Source organism: Python bivittatus, unplaced genomic scaffold (genome assembly GCF_059951505.1).
Source record: "Python bivittatus isolate LINGU-HERP-01145 unplaced genomic scaffold, Pbiv_v1 ctg000010_np1212, whole genome shotgun sequence".
Lineage (NCBI taxonomy): Eukaryota > Metazoa > Chordata > Lepidosauria > Squamata > Pythonidae > Python > Python bivittatus.
In genome coordinates, this window is record NW_028277029.1 from 2369104 (window position 1) to 2391827 (window position 22724).

Here is a 22724-nt window from a genome sequence, read left to right on the forward strand (position 1 = left end):
GGACTTCAACTCCCAGAATTCCCCAGCCAGTGAAGTCCACCCGTCTTAAAGTCGCCAAGGTTGAGGAACCCTGCAGTAGCCGACATAAAAAAAAAAAATCAAAATGCATCTTCGTGGTTCAGTTGGTCGCAGCCAGGTTGGTGCCTCCCTGACCGCGCATTATGTGCTGATAAGAAGGGGAGATCCTGCTTACATTTCCAATCACAGATCAGGTTTCCTAGTGGAGGATTCCTGAGGATTGTATGATCATCCGCGAACGGGTTTAGTTCTTCACCCACCTTCAAGGAAGCCTTTGAGAAGAGTGACGTTTTGCATGCAGAAAATGGGTGGGGTTTTCATCTGGCTGCAGCCATCATTCCCTCCTCATGTTCCTCCACAAGGGAAATTTCCCCGGACCCCCTGCTTGTTTCCCTTGTTTGCAAACATCTTCAATAGTGCATGTGAGTTGGAGACTCATGGGAAAAAGATGTTTAGCATAAGTGTGATAGGCCTGTAAATGTGTGTGCATGCAACTGTGTGTCTTACGAAGGCGGTCACACAGATGCCAGATTACTGCCCCACATGTCTACCTAAGGAGCTCATAAATCCAATACAGACATAAATACCTTCCAGAAAAACACGACTGCAGACTTGAGTACCTTTTCCATTTATTTCCTAGTTTACAATCTAGGAAACGTTCAACATGCTCCAAGACTAGATTATCTATACTGTATACAGTGGTACCTCGGGTTACGAACTTAATTCGTTCCGTGACTCTGGTCGCACCCCGAATTGGTCGCAACCCGAAGCAAATTTCCCCATAAGGTTCAATGTAATTACCGTTAATCCGTTCTGGCGTGGAGGACAGGGAGGCGGCTATTGCTTGGAGGGAGAGTCCCCCTCCCTACGACCACGTGTCGGGGGGGGAAATGGCCACGGACCATGTATCAGGGGCGGAAAAATGGCCGCCGACCGTGTCACGGGAGGGAAGGCCGCATATCCTGCTCGTACCCCGAGGCAGAGTTCGCAAATCGAGGTAAATTTTTGCGGCCGGAGCTGGTCGTAACCCGAAAAGTTCGTTAACAGAGGCGTTCGTTAACCCGAGGTTCCACTGTATATCAAAATATAGCAGAACAGCTTTTGATGATGCTCCACACTGACTCATTTATTACATAAAATGTTTATGTGCGTGTATACATTTGACATCCAGAATTTAAAACAGGCAATAAATTTGTACTTTCCAAACAATCAAAAGTTTGGCTTATGGCTCTGCAGACCACAAGCATTTAACTGTACCCCACTGATTTTTTAATAGTATTTGTAAATTAGCATTGCCAACAGAAATTGAGCTGTATCTGGCTGCATTTTGCTTCTGTAGAGATGTACAGAAACAACCAACATTTAAACTAAGCGGGCAAGATCAAGATCAGACAAAATTAAGCAAGGGTAAATCTCCAAAATACTACTTTCCTAGGACTGTTAATTTTGGATTTATGCAAGTCTGGACACCAACTATCTCCTTGACTTGAAACTTGTACATGATATTGGGTTTATCCCAGGGCGTGAACAGCTACTGTTTTCCGCATCAGTCGCTCAGTTAATGGTGAATTTGGTCTGAGTTCATCGCGTTCCATAAGGAGGCATCTAAAAAACAAAGGGACAATGCTCTTGAAGCATTTTATCTTGAACAGAAGTGAAGAGCTCTTTAACATCCAAAGCATCATCTAGATCTCTCAAATAAGACCTGAAATGGTTATGTTAAAAGAAGTACAGCTTTCTTTGCAGGCATCTCAGGGTAGGCGTAGAATTATACCCTTGGCAGGAATCACGTGAGTCATCTAGTCCAGTGTTTCTCGTCTCAACTTTAAGATGTGTGGACTTCAACTCCCAGAATTCCCCAGCTAAAGTCCACCCATCTTAAAGTTGCTGAGGTTGAGACACACTGATCTACTCCAACCCCCTGCAGGAAAACCGATGAAGCCATCCTTGAGAGGAGAACCCAAAACCTCCATAGGAGGCTGTTCCATAGCATAGTGTGGTGAGTTCCCCTTTGCTGGAGAGGTCTTCAAGGAGAGACTGGATGGTCACCTGTCAGAGATGCTGTAGTGGATCCTGGCTAAGCAGGTGGTTGGACCAAAGCAGGGTTCCTCAACCTCAGCAACTTTAAGATGGGTAGACTCCAACTCCCAGAATTCCCCAGCCAGCATGGGAAGTTGAAGTCCACCCATCTTAAAGTTGCTGAGGTTGAGGAACCCTGGACTAAAGGATATCTAAGGTGCATGACGACTCTGATTCCACGAAGAAACTAATCAATGGGGATAAACACTACTAATTCAGCTAATCAATTACAACGAGAGTTCAATACAAGTATCCGTCATTGGAGAGTTTTTCAAAACTCATTTTAATTTTTCAGCCAAATCACCTTCTCACACCTTCAAAAGAACTAACAAATGACAGCGCCTACTATTCCTGCTTAACCAAATCAAATTCCTTATTTCAGGTCAGGGACCCAGACTAAATAAAACCTACAAAGCAGAGCTACACAGTAGTTAATCTTGAAACAGCTAAACAGGATCAGATCCGGTGAGCCCCACCAGAAAATCCCACATCGGTGGACTAGATTCAGAAGTCAGAAAAACATCCCGAGAGAGGGAGATAAAGGCAAAATATTTCAGTCTTGCTGCTAAGAAAACAAGACGTGTCCAGGTAGTCACCAAGCCTCAAGCTGAGCTCGAGGTAGCTGTCGCCTTTTTTTGTAAACACCAAAATGGTTTATATTGCATTTCTGGGCAGTTACACCTGCTCTGAAAGTTTGTTAATAGCAGGGATGGGCTAATCAACATTCTCTGCACATCTCCAATAAATGCGGGAGTCGGTAGTGAACTGTAGGCATTTGCAATAAAAGGGAAAGTTCTCCACCTTCTTCCAAATAATAACAAATGTTTGCTTTTCCTCTAAAGATGATTTTCTTCTTTGCTAATTGGTGACTGCAGACCATGCCATCATGAGACAGTCAAAAACTGCATTTCCCCTTCTTACTGATTATAGCAATGTTTCTCAACCTTGGGAACGTTAAGATGTGTGGACTTGGCTGGCTGGGGAATTCTGGGAGTTGAAGTCCACACATCTTAACGTTCCCAAGGTTGAGAAACATTGAATAGCCATGATTCACCTCTATGTTCATCACTAACTTTCAACCAAGTAAAATCCAGAATCTGGCACATTTTGTACTTACCTAGCAAGTCTTTGGTTAGCTTTAGATTTACAGTTTAAAGCAGCCTGAATCAGTAACTGGGCAAAAATATCTCTCTGGAAGAGAAGGAAAAGTAGAACAGACGTTATTCATTCCTAGCAAGACAACTGCAGGGCCAGCAGCTGGGACCGATTCAGTGTAAATGCAGAGAAAGTTTGCGGCCCACTTCCATGGAGAGATGAGCCAATATGGACCTAGAAAGGAAAGGGGTGTCCGCTTTTCCAGAATTAAACATAGGCAATATCGTCCCTTCCTTATTTTTCAATCCAGGGCTGCTGCTATAGGTTTTAAGGAAATACTCCAAGGTGGAACATGGTGCTCAGGCTGAATTACATATGTGCTTGCTACTCAGGTTGGTAAATCCTCAATCCTCAAAACAGAGTCTTTGACTGGGAGCATCTGCAGGGGAAGGTCGAGAAACTCAAGATGTTGGCCATGATTGCATGCTCAAAGCCCACCCCTTTTTTTACCTCCGTTGTACACGCAAGAAAGAGGTGGGGTTTTGATCACATGGTTGCCGCCACCATCTTGACCTTCTTGATTCCCCCATGGATACCCCTGCTTTCGGTTATAATCAACCAACCGATTAAGTAGCGCTCTCTCTTTGCTTCAATGAATTCTGTTTTACTTACTGAATGAGCACTCTCTTTTTCTTTTAAAAGCCAATGTAGCTAATAATGATCAACATGCAGAGGTCATTCTGGGCAGGGTCCTCCACAGAAGCCCAACATTTGAGGAAAGAGAAACAAGGAAGCAGAATGGCCCCCAAGGCTGAACACCCTTCCCACATAGGAGATGACTGGCAACCACAATTCCTGTGTGAAAGAGACAAAATCAGGGCTTCAGGGAAGCTGAAGCCAAAGATGGAAACTCAGAATTAACAATCCAGAGAAGGAGCAAGCCAAGGTCCTTCTAAGACCCCAGATAGGTTTTAAGGAGATCATGAAATGGGTGCTCAAGTTCCACCAGCCAGCTGAATGTCTCCCATCCTGCACACGGCTCAGCCTTTGAAGTGGAGTCTCCTGGAACCAGAGTCAAGGGACCCATCTGACATTTCATTGCAATGATTCTTGGTTTTTAACTAACTGAGTTTCCAAAGTTAAGCTATGGATCCATCGTGCATCTCAGTCACTCTTGACAATAGCATTTGTATGTGTGTGTATGTATTTAGGACATTCCTCCCGGAGGTCCCCCACCCCTAACAGGACAAAGGAACAAAACGCTTATGAAAAAACCAGCAAAGCCCCGCTGTCTTCTCACCTGGGCATTACTCCCTCCTATTTCCACAATCTGATATCGAATGGGATACAGGAGTTCCACTGCCTTGTCGTAATGTCCTTTGTCAAACTCCACAAATGCTTGCAGAAGGGGCAGCCCCAATTTTGGAACCAGGCTCAGCTCGTGATCTTCCTTAGGAGTCCTAGCAAAGAAAACCAGATGGAAGTGGCCACATAGAATTAAGCAATTAATAGCACTCAGTTGACACATTTACTGCTGACATTGCAAGGCCAGGTAGTCCAAACAAAGTCCAGAGCAAAGATCTGACCAAACCAGCAAGATGTCCCTGCTGATGGAAGGAGGTCAGTGGCCTCTTCTGCTTCCAGTGACCCCATTGCATGGCCTGAATTCTCTTGCCCGGTTGGTAGGCAGCATTCATTTGGTTCGGCAGAGTAAGACTGAATTAATATTTTTATGGGCAACCATGCTCAATCCCAACAGCATTTTGAGCTCATAAGTAGCTGCACAAACCAAAAAGCAACAGCAGCTGACCCATCTCATTACAGACCTCAGAAGGGAGAGCTCAATAACCTAGTATTATTTTTTACGAAAAACTATGGTCATGAATGATCAACCGTTACGGATGGAGGCGGTCGTCTTATGGACACTTAAACAGCAACTGCCAGGTTATCTGCCAGAGAGGGGGTCAAAAAAGTCAAGATGGCAGCTACAATCACACAGACGTGATTGTGTTGATCACAGGGGGGTTGCCATTTTAGCCTCAACACAAACACCAGAGAGTCTTACAATAGCAGGAAAATAAGAAATCTGTTTCGCAGATTTGATCAGAGGCTAATATATGAGGTGGAGCTGGGAGTTTCTAGATCTGCTGTAGCCCTTTTTGAGATTTGTGGAGAATAAATGCTACGGGGTCAAACGTGCCACTCAATTGCAGTTCAGATGGACGCTCTCTTCCGAAGCATTACAGCATCTTCAGGAGAACGCTTGTCCTAAAATACCGCTGAAGATGTCAGATGAACACACTCTTGAGAAAATGACCCCGGTTTGCTTCTCTGGTACTCAGTCACCACAAAAGCCACTTATTCTTCTTTAAGCCCCCTGGCCAAGCCCCATCCCGCAGGGCATGATCAAGAAAGCAAGAATCGCACCGATTTCAAACAGGAGCTTTAAGGCAAGAATCAGGAGGAAGAAAGAGAATTTTGGAAACCGCAGTAGGAACTCCCAGCTCTCGCTTCTTAGTAAGTTGATTAAAGCAGAGATTATCTGAACATTTTGCATATTTTCCATTTTCTTACAGACCGGATTGAGCAGCTTTTCACAAGATAAGCTGCCTCTCCCATCTGTGGGTTGTATTTAGCCTTCCCCCCACCTTTATTTTCTTGCCCTCCTTGCTAGCTCTCATCCTTTCCTCTCCTACGTGGATTTAGGATCTTTGTTCTGATCCAGAAGGGTGCAACTGCTTGGATCTGACTGAGTGGCTACTGGCCCGCTTAGTTTGAAAAGAGAGAAAGGTATGGAGGGGGTAGAGTGAGTGGTGATGAAATAAAACATCAGTTTCAGCAATGTTTGTTGTTCTTGTGCAAATTTCCCACCTTCACTATCTATGGCTAAGTATCTCATTCTCTTTTTCTGTGCTCTACACAATATTTACTTAGACCAAAAGGGAACAGAGTAGGTATATATATATATGTACGCCTGTATGGGTGCGTTTGTGTGTGTGTGTGTGTGTGTGTATATATGTGTGTGTATATATGTATGTATGTATAAATATAGTATATATCTGTATGTTGCTGTCTGCACTGCAACAGACAAGTAAAGTTCCCGCTTGTGCACTGTTTGGATGGGAATTTAATATTAATTTCCACTCGCTCCTCAGTCCTGTGCTCCTATGTTGAGACTAAAACTGATTTAGTTGCAGTAAAAAGATCAGATTAGACTTCAGCTAGGAAGGTCTATGATCCAAGGCCCTTACACCAGACGATGACTGATTTTTACTTCCATTAATTAATTATTTTATTTCTATTCATTATTTCATTACCTTAATTAAGTAACCCATACCAATTTAAAGAGTATTTAAGCAATTGTACTTAAGTAATTAATATATTTTAAACTTAAAAGAATCCAGAAGAGAAGTCATTCATAAAAGTACAAACATCAGTTTAGAGAGAACAGCTGACAATCCAACCACCTGCACAACTGGAATAAGAACCGAGAGTGAACTTTTATGAAGGTCAAGTCTGATTCTTGTTATTTTCCATCCGAGAGGGAAATGTTGCTCCTAAGAGTTTTGGTATGGACTGACCCCTTGACTAAGATCACAGCAGACAACTGAGTTGGGTTGATCTCCAAAAGCTCAGCAATAAACCTGGTTAGTTCCTGGACGGGAACAACAACCCACATTTGCAGGCTGGTCTGGAAAGTCAAAACACCCCCTCTATTGACTTGATGAATGGAGCTCATCGGAAATACCCCACATGAAGCCCTAGAGAACCTCACAGGTAGGATGAGGGCATCTGTTGTTAGGACTATGGGTCACTTACTGGGCCAAGTCCTGCAAAGTGGTCAGAAGCTCACTGGAAGTGTTTTGATCTTGAGCACCTAAGGAGGCCATCAGAATATGGGCATCGTTGAAGATCAGGATGTGGTCATGGGCATGTTTCTTCGTCAGCTGGTTTACTTCTTTCCATCTATTGCCCACCTTCACCCCTGTGAATAAAGGTGAGGGTTTGAAATGGAACTGATCTCTTCTGGAAGACATCTAGATAATATAGGCATGAAAACCCATTTTTTTACCTTCTAATTCAAGCCTATATAGCATGGAGCAATTGTCGACAACATCCAGCATGGTCCCGCTCAACCGGCAGCTGGGAGCAATCTGTGGACCAAAAACCATTCAGAGTTTTTAGACTGAGCTATTTTTCTGGAGAGGAAAAAAAAGAGCACTTTCTTAAACTGTTCAAGTTCCTCAACAGAACTATCAGAATAAAAATAGTTTTGCCTCTTCCTGTAACCTTATTCCTGCTTAAAAGACAATGATGATTTCTATTTAAAAGAAAGGATTTCCTTTTCTGCAAGTGAGGATTTCATAGAAGAGAGAAAACCCCTTTAAATTAAGAGTCTCTGGAAGCCAGGCAGTGCACAAATTTAATAAATAAAAACCTGACATTTTTCATAGTCTAGAACTGGCTATGGCGATCCTAAGTGACAAATAACATGTATATATTCTGGTGCCCTCAAAGGAGAAGGAACAGCACTTTCTACCCACAAGAAAATGGGCCTCAATATATTGAGTGTGCATAAGAGCCACAAAAACCACAGTTTCCTAGAGCACAGATTTTTCTTCTCTCGCACATTTCTCAGGCTAAATGAAGAGTGCTTCCTCATACAATGGACAGGAACGTGGAGTAGGACTATCAGAGCTGAGCTGTGGATCTGGACAATCTCTAAAGGGCAGCAAGGAGATATCCCTAACTCCACAGCCATTATTTATTTAATTAGTAAATAAGCATACAGACAGACAGACAATTCACCCTCTCTCGTGGTCACCTGTGACACAGATCTGGTAGCCCTGGTGTGAAAGGAAGTGTGCCTTAACTCTGAAAAAACCCCTTATTACATACTCAGGAGTGATGAATGTAGATGAATGGCCCACGTCTACATTGGGTTTACCCATTTTGGGGTTAAAACCATTAATTCCATACTAACTTAGCCCCAAATTCTGCAGTTTTGATGTTCATCAGGGCTTCCCAGTCTGTGTACGTTGCATCGCTGCAGGAAACGGCAGCCAGAAACGGTCTTGAAAAAGCTAAACAGGGTCAGATCTAGTTAACATTTGGAGAGGAGACAACCAGGAAACCTCAGTCTAGAATGGGGGTTTGAAGAAACACAAACTGGAAGACCTTTCAAATCGCTGCCAGGTTAAAATCTCTCTGAAATGTGCCAAGGAGATACAGTAGGTCAGTGTTTCTCAACCTTGGGAACTTTAAGATGTGTGGACTCCAACTCCCAGAATTCCCCAGCCAGCATGGCTGGCTGGGGAATTCTGGGAGTTGAAGTCCACACATCTTAAAGTTCCCAAGGTTGAGAAACCTGGTCTGGGGTTCACCTTCAGCATCTTCATGAACAGCTGGGACAAGTTTCCATCTGAAGCCTTGAAGCATGGCTACTTTCAAAAGGTAAAGGCAGGAAACTGACCAGCGTTCTCACTTTGTCAAAGGAAAAATTGCTGTCTTCCAAGTCAACAAATCCCCAGGATGTGCAAACTATTTTAACTCTGACTCATTTGAAAACTTCCCCACTGGATTTCCAAACAGCTGGTTTTGAGTGGAAGCAGCTAATTTCTGATCATTTTGGAGTATTTTAGCAAAATATTTACTTATTGAATCATCTCTGCAGTGAGGGCAAAATTCTCCATTTCAAGCTCAGAGCAACTCTGTTTTGCACTTGAAATGCCTCTGAAACCCTCAAGTTGGGCATTATGATCCTCTCTGGCCCCTAACGCTCAAGCAAGATGTTGCTAAACCACAATTTCCACAATCATTGCTGAAGGCTTCTGGGAACTGTAGCGCCACATCTGGGGGGCAAAGGAGCCTCAGGAGTCCCCTAAAACACTGCCAACTTCAGTTTTATGCCCTTCCCACAAACAGCAAAACCAAAATATGTCACCAAAAAATAAAGCAAAACAAAAACACTGTTCCATAAAGTAGTGAACGTACAAGAAGTAGCGTGTATTGTATAAATCAAGTTGGCGTGCTCAATTTCTATAGAGCATACAGGTCATCAAATCCAGCTTTATTTAATACAGAAATGTAATTATTTTGCCAGCAACTGAATCCCCTGTTTCAGGTGTAATAGATAAGAATACAAGATTAAGGTTTGCCAGCAAGAAAAATCTTGTACTTACGTGGGTATCATAAATGGTCAAAGCAGCCTCATAGTCACCCTGCACACAGAATAATAATAATAATAATAATAATAATAATAATAATAATAATAATAATAGGAGGAGGAGGAGGAGGAGGAGGAGGAGGAGGAGGACGACGACGACTCTAATATCCCAGATTCTAGCCCTGGTAATCTGTTGTCCTATTTGCAATTACTGTGCACTGTGATCCAAAAGAAACTGGAGCATGTAAAAAGCCCAGCAAGCAGTGAATTCCAAACACCACATTTCCGGCCAAGTGAAGGTTTCCTCAGCCCAGCCCTCTGGTGTGAGTCCTCCTGGCACCGTCGCGGCTGACATCCCTGCCCCTCCCAGCTTCAGGAAACAGCCGCGGGTGTGCAGCAGGTCCCACTAGCAACACAAAGCCAGCACACTCCACACAAAGCCCCCGACCGGACGCCACATCTGCCCCAAGGCCATTTGGTTGCCGAAGAGAAACCCCGCCCCTTGCCAGATGTGCCAGCTAACCGTTCTTTCCCCGCCTCACTGAAAACCAAGCCCTCCACGCAGAGAGGCCCCTCAAGGCTGTTGGGGCAGAACTGCGCTTAATCTCCTCCTCCTCGTTTCCAAGCATGGAGGAATTCTCACCCTGCCCCTTGCCGTCGAAAGAACGGCGGGAGGTCTCTCGGTGAGCGTATGCCTCACACATGCTAGACTTCTACCCTGCTTTTCCTCCAGATGCTCAAGCTATTCACCCTCCTCCTCTGATTGTTCCCTGCCACCCTACCCCACCTTGGTAAGGCAGGTTGGGCTGAGAGAGCACGACTGGCCCCCAAACCCCCGGGGAACTTCCATGGCCAAGGGGAGACTTGGGTCTCCCGGCTCCTAGCCCAACACCTTCGCTGCCCCACAAGCCGGCCCTCTCATGGGCCAGAGCAAGGGAGCCAAACTAGTCATACGGTGCCTCCAAGAGGTCAGGAACAAGCCTAGCATCTTTTCTCGTTTTCTAAATCAAGGAGAGCACTAGAAAAGGATGTGTCCACTTAGAGTCTGATGTGCGATAAAATATTCTGTTGATTCAGCTCTATCTGCAGAGGGGGTTCAAAAGTCAAGATGGCAGCTATGTGCATGTAAAGAAAGTGGGCCCTTGACCCCCACAGCCGCAGCACCATCTTGACTTTTTTGCACTGCTGGCGGATGGCCCTGATTCCGCCCCAGCTGCACACCTAGAGCAAGACACTCTCTCACAAAAGGGGTTCTTTTGCATCCTGCTCTATTTCTACTACTTTGAGACTAGCCTGGCTCTCCACTCCCCACAGGCAGTTGACCCTCCTGAAAGGATATACGGTGGCAGAAGAATCCACTTACCTTTTCAATGAAGTATAAAGCCCAATGCCAGTAATTATGGCACGCAAGCATATCGCTGTCCTGGAACGGAGAAAGAGTGGTCACCATGAACCAGAAGCGTATCCTGGTGCAACCAGAAGGGAAAGACCCTCCAGAACTACATTACTGGCAACTATCATCAGAGAAATGCCAGGAGGATCGACTCAGCACCAAAGAGCTTGGTCCTGTATGCTGATGTTCCAGATGTGAAACATCCCCCCCCCCATTCTTCTCCTGATGCCGAGGGTCCCTGTTGCAATATTCATTTTTAGAGCAGTCTGCTAAGATAGATCAGTATTCAGACTCCTGTATTACTGAAGGATGGAGTTAAGCAAACAGTGATTTGGCCAAGACCTGCCACCACGTTTGAGACAGTGACAAGATCTGAATGGAGAATTCTCTCGTGCACAACGAATCTTCAGCTGCCACCCTGATGGATCACCAAACGCCGGACATTTCATTTGCTTGCTTATCTGGGCTTCCTAATCTGTCCCCTGCTAAATATCCAGGGACAGCAAAACTGATCACACGCAAGGCCCAAATAATAAATGAAGTGCCTAACGTGTGACAAAAATCTAGGATACTGATAAAAGCACTCAAAATCTGCCAGGGGTCTGCAAGTAACAGCTCTCCAAAAGGCACCCCAGATGATGCATGTAAAAAAGGGGCAAAGCTTCAGTTAACCTCTTGACTTTTTTGACCACCCTGCAGGAACCCTGTAAGGAACCACTATTGCTACATCATGTGACACGGGCCAAAATGTGCCACGAGCCCTTCCAGGTGAGAGGAAGCTGGTGGCCACTTCAGGAAAACTGAAGAAGCAAAGGGTTACCTTCCAGTTGTTTTCAGTTTGCTTCATGAAGGCCAGTCCGCTCTTCAGATCTGCTTTCATTTCATTCACGTGAGCTAAAGCGTGGACAGACCATGCATCTCTCTGGTTGATTGCTAAAGCCTAAGAGAAGAATGAAGGGAAAATAAAATATGCATTTTAACTCGGTTGTCGTTGCGTTATGAGAAAAGCTTCATGTAACACTTGGCTAGACTTCCTGGAGTAAGAGGGTGGGGAAATCCAAACCCAGGCTCAAGTAAGCAAGGTGCAAAGGATGGCAGATCTGGGTTTGGGGAATGAGGAAGGAAGGAGCAAACCGTTCAGGGGTGACCTGCAGAAAGGATCGCAAGTCCTGAGAAAGGCAGAAGCATGAGACAGAAGCATCCAAGAACCCCATCTTGATTTTGTTTAGGGTAAGATGGGGCAGAGTAAAACTTGGCCAGGTTTTCAAGGATCCTGTTATTCTACTTTACTACAATAAAAAGCATTGCTTGAATCCTTGCTGCGCATGTTTCTTGACCTGGCCTACCTCAGAGGGCTGGCATCAATCTTGAAAGCTGCCTGAGTTTCCTTCTGCCCCATCTCTTCCTTAACAAAATTATGGTGAGGTTCTTTTCAGTTTCTTTATCACACTTCCCTCTTTCTCATGACCGTGTAATGTTTTTTGCAAGTCCCCCCTTAACCCTTTGCTCATTCCTTCTCTATGCCAAAGATCATCTCTACATTCCTTTACGCAGGGCTAGCCAATATACTACCGAAAAGACCAGAAGAAAAGGCTTCTTCAGGGTTCCTGGAGGGGATGCGGCTGGAGGCTACAGAAGAACCTCATAACCGGTGAAGGGAACAAGCTGACTTTGGGTCAGCTCAACAGAGGCCCAGCTGTGCCCACGTCCTCTTTGGAGGTTCCCATGGGCAATCTGAGTGTTCACTTGGAGGGCTTCTGAGGAACCACCTTCCCCCAAGGAGAACAAAGAAAATTGAGGGTGGACTCAGCAGCAGAAACTCAAATGAGAGACAGCAAGGGTCATCACGACATTAATCCCCTCCTTCTTCCACTTGGTCAGTTGTTGGTATGTTTCTCTCTCTGCCAACCCCGTGGGGATCGAAATATTACTGTACGTGCTCCAGTAGATGTTTTGTCTGTAGAGAAGGGTGAAAGGCTTCAAAGCAGAATGCTCAGACAGCCCTTTGGCCAGAGATCAGCCTAAAGAGCATCCGTTCTGCCTCCTCTTTGGTCCTGGGAGCAAAAATCTGGGGAGCATCAACATTTGGGAAACCCCAAAGGAATCTCCTTTGTTGAGCTCTTAGGAAGCTAACGTTGCCCTCCGGGGCCCAGCCTGTCACCCAGAGCCACCCTCCCTCACTCAGCACGGGAGGAGAGCGTGTTAGTCCATGGTAGCAAATGATCAGAAGAAGTCTTCCAACAAATTTTATTCAAAGGCAGAAGCTTTCTCTGCATCCGACGAGGGAGTTGCAGCTCATGAAAGCTTCTGTCTTTGAATAAAAGTTGTGACTCAGAAAGGTACTGCCAGGTTCCTTCTGATTTTTTCCTCCCCACTCAGCCTTTCCGTCAAAAAATGAAGGGCAAGGTTGCCTGTGTGCCCAGGTCGGCTTCTTCTTTTAATTACCTCATAGGCCAGCTTCTCAGCACGATCAAAGAAATTGGTTTCTACCAGTCCAAAGGAGTACATGCCTTTAATGTAGCTAAATGAAAAAGGGAAAACTCTCACAGTCAAAGAGGTTAATCAGCAGCGCTTCGATATGCCTCCTCAAGCAACATTTCTGACCCTCGGCTGACAGGCGAGGCCAATCGGGTTTCGGGTCAGAAGTGACTGAACTCCCAAACCAGGTCAAGGTAAAACAATTGCGCAAGAGGTAATTTGGGTTAGTTTTAACGCTCAATTGGTTTTCTTTGTGCTTTAGCAAGCTAGGTGAACCTGGGCCATTTAGTTAGTCTGTGGGTCGATGACGTGGGTTAATTCAACACTGTCGGTATATTCAACAAGCAAGAATGCTGGGCAGACAGGCTCTCTTCTGAACTTTTCCTGTTTCATCACAACTCTCCTAATGGAATCCTAGTTTATTCCATTCAGTCTCAGTTTTTCTCCCCAATCCTTCCATCTTTCATTGTGGTTGTTAACACACACAAAAAAACCTGTTAGGGAGGGAAAGCTAGAATACTTTGGACTGAAGGGCATTTTTGGGGAGGCAAAGAGTGTCTCACTCACCATAATGCCATTTCGCAAAATGATGCAACTTGTATCACTTGTGCAATGACAGCACAACGCGAGTGGCATTGCTGCGATGTCATGAGGCATGCAACATCACTGGGGCTTGTACCAATGTCGGAGGATGGGGGAGAGAAACATGAAAATGGGGGGAGGAGGGAAAATGGAAGAGAGGGGAGCAACAGGAAGACGGGTTTGAACTGTGAACAGAAACACTTTGCACTGGAACAATCTGTTTGTAGAAAAACAATAGCTTTGGGAAAACATGCAACTAGAACAGCTTTTTGGCTCTAAAATTGAATCATACTGAAGTAGGATATATTTCAGGCTGAATTATTTTTTTAAGGCTGAGACCATGCTAGAATCTGCATCAGAAGCAAAACTGCCTTACCTACTAAGAGGAATATCTGGGGTCCAGTGAGGATAAACTCGGGCAATGGAGTCTCTCATTTGAGTCTGGTATCCCAAATAAAAATAGCCATCGTGGGCAAATTTTAGGGCCAACAAGTCAGTTGGATTGCTCTGTAGGATTTCTTCCCACGTATCACAGGCTCTAAGCAGCTGCCTGCACAGGAGAAAACTTTACAAATTAGTGTTCATGCAAGGCTATAAGTAATCATTCTCACTTCCTGTAACTACCCTCCAAATGCAATTAAAACATAATTTTAATAAAAGGCCGATAAAAAGTTTCTTTTGCTTTTACAGGTCAGGAAGCGTGCACAAAACATTACAAAACTGAAATATTTCAAATTCAAAATGCCCATTTTTGCATGCAAATCTGATCTGTTGAGTGTGGAACATGCTGTTTTACCATTTTGAAAGCGTTCCAATCTTGAAACAGCCCTGTCTTGAGTTCAAAATACTCTGAAAGTGCCCTGGAAACACAACTGACTGAAAGAGCCCGTTTCGGGCTTAAAACAGGGCATTTTGATTTCAAAAGGGCTGCAATTCAAAACCTTTTGTGCATCTCTAGAGGCCAGGAACTTCTGTGAGCCTATCCTGCTGTCCGTAATGTGAATAGGATGCCCTGGTATTATAATGATTCACCGCTGCCCTTTGGGACGGAGAGAGAGGCTACTAAGGAGGAACGCCCCAAACCCCTTGCTGTTGGCTTTGCTGGAGAGGGAGCTGAACTTCCAAACGATGCCAGCTAGCCCATTTTTGCCCAGCTCACAAGCCCTCTGCCGCAGCTGCCAGACCCACGCTGGCTTGGTTGGAACGAGAAGACCCGAGGGGCCAAGTCAACTCTTCCTGCCTCCAGGAAGCCCGAAGAGGAACTGCAAGGGAACCAACCAAGACCTTTCCAAGTGGCGATGCAGTTAAGAGCAAGACGGGGTGGCTCATTCTTTTGGAGATGTTTTTGTTTGAGTTCAAAACCAGAGTGCCTCAGTGCCCAGGTCAACAGGCATGGCCAAGGAGTGCCTCGTTTGGCAAGGAGAAAAAGTCAACTGAGTACGAAAACCCCAAACCAGAAATCTCACCAAAAGGGAGCAGAGGCTGCACAGTGTCTCCATTTTGCAACAGAGGTCTCAGAGAGAAGCGACACATTCTGTGGACGTCCACAGGCCTCGATTTGACTGCAAATGCAAAGCACTGAACGACTTACCCACGAGCAAAGAACTCCAGGGCGGACACATGCATCTTCTCCCGCTCAGCCAGTGGCTGAGAGTGTGAGAGGGACACCATTTTCTTGATGGCATCGTCCAGTTTCCTGTCCAGCCGCACCGAACTCCCAGTGCCAACCAGGACCAGGCCGTTGGCAATCACCTCACCCATGACTACAAGGAAAGCCCAAAGGTGTTTTCAAGCCTAGAGGCAGACTAGCAGGCAACCAGCCAACTAACCAACCAACCAGCTAACTATAGTTTTACAAACTTAAAGCTTTAGGTTAAGGTTAAAAAATAACCTGTTGTACTATAAATCACATTTGCATATTATATCGTAAACTTTTCAAACATAAAACGGAAGGAAGGAAGGAAGGAGGGAGGGAGGGAGGGAGGGAGGGAGGGAGGGAGGGAGGGAAGGAAGGAAGGAAGGAGGGAAGGAAGATGGGAAGGGGAGGAAAGGGGAGGGGAAAGAAGAGGGGAGGGAAGGGGAGGGGAAAGAAGAGGGGAGGGAAGGGAAGGGAAGGGCTGCAGACCAGTGTTTCTCAATCTTAGCAACTTTCAGGTGTGTGGACTCCAACTCCCAGAATTCCCCAGCCAGCCATGGAAAAGCCACATAAAAGAGGGCATGTTTTACTGGTTTTCTTCCCCCGCCCCCTGCTGCTCTTGCCCCTAGAGCAACTGCTACATCTTCTTCATAAGCCTATTCGTCAGGTCCTCACAAACTTTCATAGCAAAATACAGCCTCAAAACTCTGAAAAGCAAGCCACAGATAAATCAGAGTTGCTCTCAATGAATTCCTCAATCCACACCACAAACGTTCTCAATCGTCATTATATCCCTCAACTAAATCAGAAACAAAACCAAGTTGTTCATAGCATCTGGGGAAGGAAGTGAGCTTTACTTCCATCATGTGCCACTCTTATTGCAATCAGTAACCAACCTTCAACTTCACATAAATCATTTTATCATTCCAGCCTCTTTGCTGTTCCCTGATTGGTGAGTTTTGAACCAGTTCAGAATTGCATTAAGATAGCAAACAGTGGTCCAAATGAAATCTTTGGCTTGCACGGAGGCATTTTATAACAAAGCAGCTTTTCCCAACCTAAAACTTTCAAACATGTTTTCCTCCGGCCCTCTTTATCCCCAGTATGACTAGCCGAGAGTCAGGAAGAAGTTGAAAACTCTGGGCAGAACGAGGTCGAGGGAAGCTGCGCTAAAGTCACTCACTGCGTGATTCCAGATGTGTCAACTAGAACCTCCTCCCAAATAAGTGTGTAAAACAATGAAAGGTTAATGTGCAGCGGGGAGGGGCAACCTTTTCCATGCCAAGAGTTTACTCCTGCTGTTACACTGGAAAAGCGATCCCAGACCTTCACCCTGATGTCCAGCGGTCCTGCTCCATCTTATATCAAAGTTTTGAAATTCAGGAGAGGAGCCCCCCTGCCCCATTCCCTTTCCCCAGAATTCCAGGCAACTCCCTGTCCTGGATCCTTCTCAGATCACCACTGAAGACTTCCTTACCAAAGCTAGGATCCGCAGCGTGTAGTTTTGAAAGGGTTCCTTCAAGGCCCCCGAGACTCTGATCGTTCGCCCAAGTCACATACTGGAACAATGAAAAGAACTGTGTTGGTTAAGAATCCCAAAACAGCCTTCTGGGGAAGCTTCCCAGGGCAACAAAGCAACTTCTTGCAAATGTGGAAATCCAACAAAATATTCTTAAGCCCCTTCCTTATTTCTACTCATATTAAAAGATTACTAGTGGACATTGCTTGGCTTCTGTTTCTTCAGTCATTACCCGAACGCTATGTCTTCCCACTGCATTCACAAAGCCATTCCGGCAACATTAAGACCTTGCAGCCATGCCATGAGAATTATGATAAATTATATACTTCACTTTCAGGATTTGCTTCCAGGATTTCTGCGCAAAATGCACGCTAAAGTTCAGTGTGCACTTATTCACTTGGATTTTGTTCAACATGTACAGGAATTTGCACCTGACCCCACGAGAGGGCCTCTTCTGAAAGGGGACCCTGATTTGCCAAGGCTCCCAGCACAGAAAATCCATTTGTCTTAGAGACGTCACAAGCCTCTTTGGGTTTGCCAAGAAACAGCTATGCTGTTAGTATTTTGTGACGCCTTGCAGATTAATAAATATATTATGGTACCAGCTTTTCTGCATGATGTTTTATGTTGCTTAAGAAATCTAAGCACGAAAGAACGGCCTGTGAATCATGAAGGCCAAGGAAAATCTAACAGATCAAACATAGTAACTAATAGCATTAAAACATCATTAATGAAATAGCTATGGGCAAGAATGTGTCCTTTCTCTGATTGGGTAATGAACACATATGCTGACTGAGAATACAACCTTTCTCCCCATTCAGGCACTCCTGAATGAACTGTGCTTAATGCAACTGACTGTGATAAGTTTGTTTGTTCAAGAACAGCTGCCTTTTGACCAGCAATGTCCTTGAAAAAGTCCCCCCGTTTGGAATATCGCTCAAATCGGTCTGGTTTGAGTTCCTTTTGTGTGTGGCCACCAAGAAAGGGAATTCTTATGGGGGTACTTCACACTTTCTACCTGCTTACATTTCACCCCCTCCCAAATACACTGAATGTGTGCACCTCTGACCTAGATAGAACTGATCTCAGGATGCCAGTTTGTGCATCTCAGTTTAGGTGGGAGGAAGAGAAGAAGTGGGCATCTTGACACTGCCCCCCCCCCCTTGTACCAGCTTCTGCATCTGAACTGCGCTGAGTCTGCAAAAACGAAAAGCGGAATCAACGTGCTTATCTTTATGGTACCACGAAACTCTGCAATTCTTCCTCTTCCTCCTCCCCGCATCACAATTTCTGCAACTGACCACTAGCAATGAGACCTTTTATGTCCATCAGCCTCTCCGATAACCTTTTGCTCGTCCCCACCTGAGTCAACGCAGCATCAAACAGTTTACAAGCCTCGTTACTTGTGGTCGAAAGGGAAAGTCCCGCATCCTGCCAGGCCTGGAAAAGACGCAGAATGGAAATTGGTGTGAAGCAGAGGCGCAACGTTCAGGAGCCCCCAGCGGGAAGGACGCTTTTAAAATCAAAGCTGTTGCTTACGCTGCTGTCTTTTTCAAAAGGAGGGCTTCAAATCTATGCTGCTCAGAGAGATGTTGTATGTCTCCATCACCTTCAACGGATTAAAATATAACACTAACTTCTGGATAGGGTTTATACTCGGGCTCGTGATTTGATAGGTGTGGAAAATGGTTCCAAAGGTGGGACAGAATGTAAAGACGAGGCAGCTGAAATGCGATTAAAGATTCTGACACACACAAATGTATGTTTTAGGACGTCCTCTTGGAGGTGTCAAAGGATGTGGCCGCTTTCACCGTATCGATGTGTGCAAAAGAAAGACAGGTCACAGGCACCATCTCAACTTCTTCTTTGAGACCCTTGCAAATGCCCCTGGCTTTTAGCATCATGAGAGAATTTATCATTATTATCCAACTAGGGTGTTAAGATGCTTCCCTCACGTGCCAAGACAGACATAATTGTTTTTTATAACAATACAACTATTTCTCACCAAGAAAGTTGGACCTCTCATGGCACGTAAAAGGGAGAAAAAACTTTCTCTGTTTTGAGCTCAGCATCTGCTCACTTCATGCTGTCTTCTTGGCCTTGCCGTTCCCTTCGATTTTCCAATTTGCACAGGCTGGGATCTCCTGGTAGTCTCCCATCCAAGCACTAAAGAAGCCCAATCTTGCTTAGCTGTTCACGTTCAGAAAGTCACCCTATGTTTTACAGGGCTGCAAAATCAATCCGTTGTCCCCTTTGTCCCCATGGCCTACTGCCTCTACAATCAACTGAACAGGCCCCACCCCTCAAAGAGAACCGGTTTGGTGGCGCAGCTAAAGGCGCTGGCCTAGAAATCAGGAGACGGTGAGTTCTAGTCCTGCCAGAGGCTGAAAACCATCTGGGTGACTTTGGACACTTTCGAAAATGTTGCCAAGAAATGTCTTCAGCAGTGTTTCTCAACCTTCGCAACTCTAAGATGTGTGGACTTCAACTCCCAGAATTCCCCAGCCAGCATAGGAGTTGAAGTCCACACATCTTAGAGTTGTGAAGTTGAGAAAAACTGGTCTATGGAGTCTCCAGGAATCAAGCCTGACTTGGAGGTGTGCGCGCACACACACAATACCCCTCAAAGTATTTTTCTAAAAAAAACACCACCAATCTGGCACATGAATGAATATCACTGCAGGGTGATCACTCCCTTTCAGATCAACCTCCACCTCTGCACCCCCCAGTAATGCCTGGATCCTAACAAAGGGCCTTATTGACCCTGGCAGAATACTATTTTTAATGCAGCGTTAGAAGGGGCCATTTATCCACACCCCTTGGGTTGTGATGTCATCACGTCATGACCTCACCACGCACATACTGTGACTTCCCTGAGGTGATGACGCCATAGCCTGTGTGATGTCCTCTGCCACCTTTTCCCCAGTGAACATCTATTTTGGCCACTCAACCCACGCAAGGATCTGAAGTCAGATACTCCAAAACACTTTTGACGTTGAAAGATCCAACTTGTTTTAACGTCGGTTTTAGAGATCGTTTCGAAACTCTTGCAAAATTACTTCGAGAGCTCCAACTCCAGCGTCCCACCCAGGTGAACCCAAACACCCCTTCCTGAACTTTGCCCCCTCTTCGGTTTCCCAGGTAATGAATAACCTGCTTTGTCCCCCCTCCCCTCTTTCCCCTTCAGCTTCCCACTCCTGCAGCAGACTCTGGAATTGCTCCCAACCAGGCCAGTGCAATTCAGGGGGTTCACACCCTTGGGGAAAGGAGCCGCCAGCAGTCCCTCCTCCGCAAGAAGCTGGCAGGGCTGCCCCATTCCGAATGCCCACGCCTTCCTCCAACATCCGTTCTGCTGCAACCTGGGGAAGACTGAGGGGGGCCTTTCTGGCCCCCAGTTGACCCGGCAGCTTTTCTCCCCCGGACCAAAGATACGAAGCAGCCGGGTCCTCACGACAGCCGTGGTCTTTCCTGCACCTGGCTCGGCAGGGGGCAGCCTCAGAGACTGTGCCCAGGATTGGTGGGAGACCACCAGGAAAAGGACATCCCAGAGGTAATGATTTGCAAGGGCAAACCATTTCCATACTGTGGTCAAGAAAAGATTACTTTCTTTATTAGTTATCCCACCCCTTTGGTTCAGCAACTCAAGCTGGCACGCCGGCTGCTCTGGCTTCTCCCATTCCCTTCTGCTGACTCCACAGTGGGTTGGGCACTGGCACTGACTGGCCCAAAGTCACCCCAGAAAGCTCTGGGCTGAAGCTGAACTCGAACCCAGGCCTCTTTGTCCCCACCCCGCTCCTCCTCTGCTCGCCCCAAGCTGAACCTGACCGGACGGAGCCGATCTAAGCCCCCACCCCCGCACCCCCCGGTCTCCGCTGATATGGGCAAAGAAGCAGGACGGTGGCGTCCTGGACGGGAGACCACCCGAAAAGCCGACGCTCCCTCCCGAACCCCGGCCCCGAGAGGCGCGGGGGGGGGGCGCTGCGTCCAGCAAGCGCCCAGTCGCGAGGCGGCGGCGGCGACAGCTGGAGACTTTCTGGCCGCGGCCACCCAAGGGCGGTTTCAGAAACTCGGAGCGGGGCGAAGCGGTCTGGGGCGCCGCCACGGCGGGCCGCCCGGCGCGGGGCGCAGAGCAGCCGCGCCCCCTCCCAGCCGCTGCCCGCGCCCTGCGCTGCGCTGCGCCGGCCCGGCCGGAGCCCCCGCCTCACCTTGCAGTCCCGCAACGCCGCCATGCTGCCCCGCCGCCGCCGCGCCTCTCCCGAGCCGAGCCGAGCCGAGCCAGCAGCTCCGGCCTCCGAACGAGGGAGGGGCGGCGGCGGCAGGCGGAGAGTCGCCGGCGCCGCCCTCGGAAAGGAAAGCGCACCGGCGCCGGCCCGCCCGCCCACCCGGCTCCCTCGCGGCGATGCAGGGCGGAAGGAGCCGCGCTCCCCGTCCTTCCTTGCGGAGCGCTGCGGCTGCCCCGGCCTCGGCCCCGGCCCTGGCCCCGGCGGCTCAGCCAAGCCCCGGCTCGGCTCCCTCGCCCGGGAGAGATCGCGGTCCCGACCGGCGGAGAGCTACCAGCGAGCCGAAGAGGAAAAGAGTGGCTCGGAGGATGATTCCAGAGGGCGGAAAGAAACGAGATGGCGTTGCCGCTTACGGGGAGGCTGAGCGGGAGCAGCAGTGAGCTGACCTGGTCCGATCCGGGAGGACTAGGCGGGGGGAGACCTGGTTAGTCTTCGGATGGTACTCCCGGAGCGGCAGGCTGGACCGCAAAGTTAAGAAAAACCTCCCAGGGAAAGACAAGGATAAACTGCTCACTAATGTGCCAAGAAAACTGGATGTGCCCGTAAACTCACCTAAGAGTCAGGAAACAGGGCCATTTTTTTTAAAGGATTAAGGTTTCCAGGGCTGACCATGTGTCCCAAAGAGACTCCTTCTGAGTCCCTGTTCTGCTGTTATCTGAGAGCCAAGAGCCTTGAAATCGGGGATGTCTGCAGGGGGTCAAAAAAGTCAAGATGGCAGCTGTGACCATGCAATCGATGCACTGCAGTGAGTGTAAAACAGGGCAAGCCTTCAACCATGCAGTCACAGGTGTCATCTCAAGGTTTGAGGTTGAAAACGAGGGTGGACAAACGTGTCAAACGCGTCAGCCAAATTTAGCCAAGCTCACCTGTTGATTGCGCAAGGTCCTCCTTGCTCACCTGCCACCTCCTCCTTTCTTCCTATGGCCAGAGGGCAGATCACGTGGCAGCTGTGCCAGTGTGAGCGAGGCTCTGCCTGTTTTTTATTTGCACCCCTCTTGACTTTTTTGACCATATCCTGCGGATGCCCCTGCTAAATCACGTAAAATAACATAAATCACACGATCGCCTGCTTGACTACGTACATAGGTATTTTGGAATAAAATAAAATATAAAGTATAATAGCGCATGAAAGCTTTGTTGACAACCTCAAAAACTGCAGGATGCAATCGGAACTTGGCTGTTGGCTTATTTATTTCCCAGCCAGGAGAGATACTAATTGAATGAACTGGGGGGGGAAAATGAAGTGAAAAGAATGTGAAACCGAGTATCTCTTTTTACCCCATTATGTGATTAATGGAGCAACTCAAGGCGTGTTTAGAGGACTGAAAAGATTTCTCGGTTGGAATAAGGAGGAGCGTGTAGAACTTGGTAACAGATTCTAATCTTGTGTGTACATATGGGTGTGTGTGTATTTACACCCTACTTTTAAAAGATAAATGTATAGTATTAAAAAGCTTCTAATCTAGACGAAATGATTT

General features: G+C 46.8%; 1 protein-coding gene across 2 annotated transcripts; it reads right to left on the reverse strand.

The window, feature by feature from the left end:
* Positions 1 to 630: 630 nt before the first annotated feature.
* TTC38 (tetratricopeptide repeat domain 38) lies at positions 631 to 21318 on the reverse strand. 2 transcript variants are annotated; one of them, XM_088147470.1, is made up of 14 exons: positions 21172 to 21318; positions 18329 to 18406; positions 16925 to 17006; positions 15403 to 15574; positions 14188 to 14361; positions 13197 to 13272; positions 11572 to 11691; positions 10722 to 10781; positions 9375 to 9413; positions 7265 to 7346; positions 7012 to 7177; positions 4493 to 4652; positions 3215 to 3288; positions 631 to 1623 (listed from the first exon to the last, which is right to left on the reverse strand). In XM_088147470.1, the coding sequence occupies exons 1-14, from the start codon at positions 21193 to 21195 to the stop codon at positions 1530 to 1532; spliced, it is 1401 nt and encodes a 466-aa protein (XP_088003596.1). In that variant the 5' UTR covers positions 21196 to 21318; the 3' UTR covers positions 631 to 1529. The 2 variants fall into 2 exon arrangements, with proteins under 2 accessions (XP_088003596.1, XP_088003637.1); XM_088147511.1 differs by lacking the exon at positions 21172 to 21318 and adding an exon at positions 18506 to 18654.
* Between the last annotated feature and the right edge of the window lie 1406 nt (positions 21319 to 22724).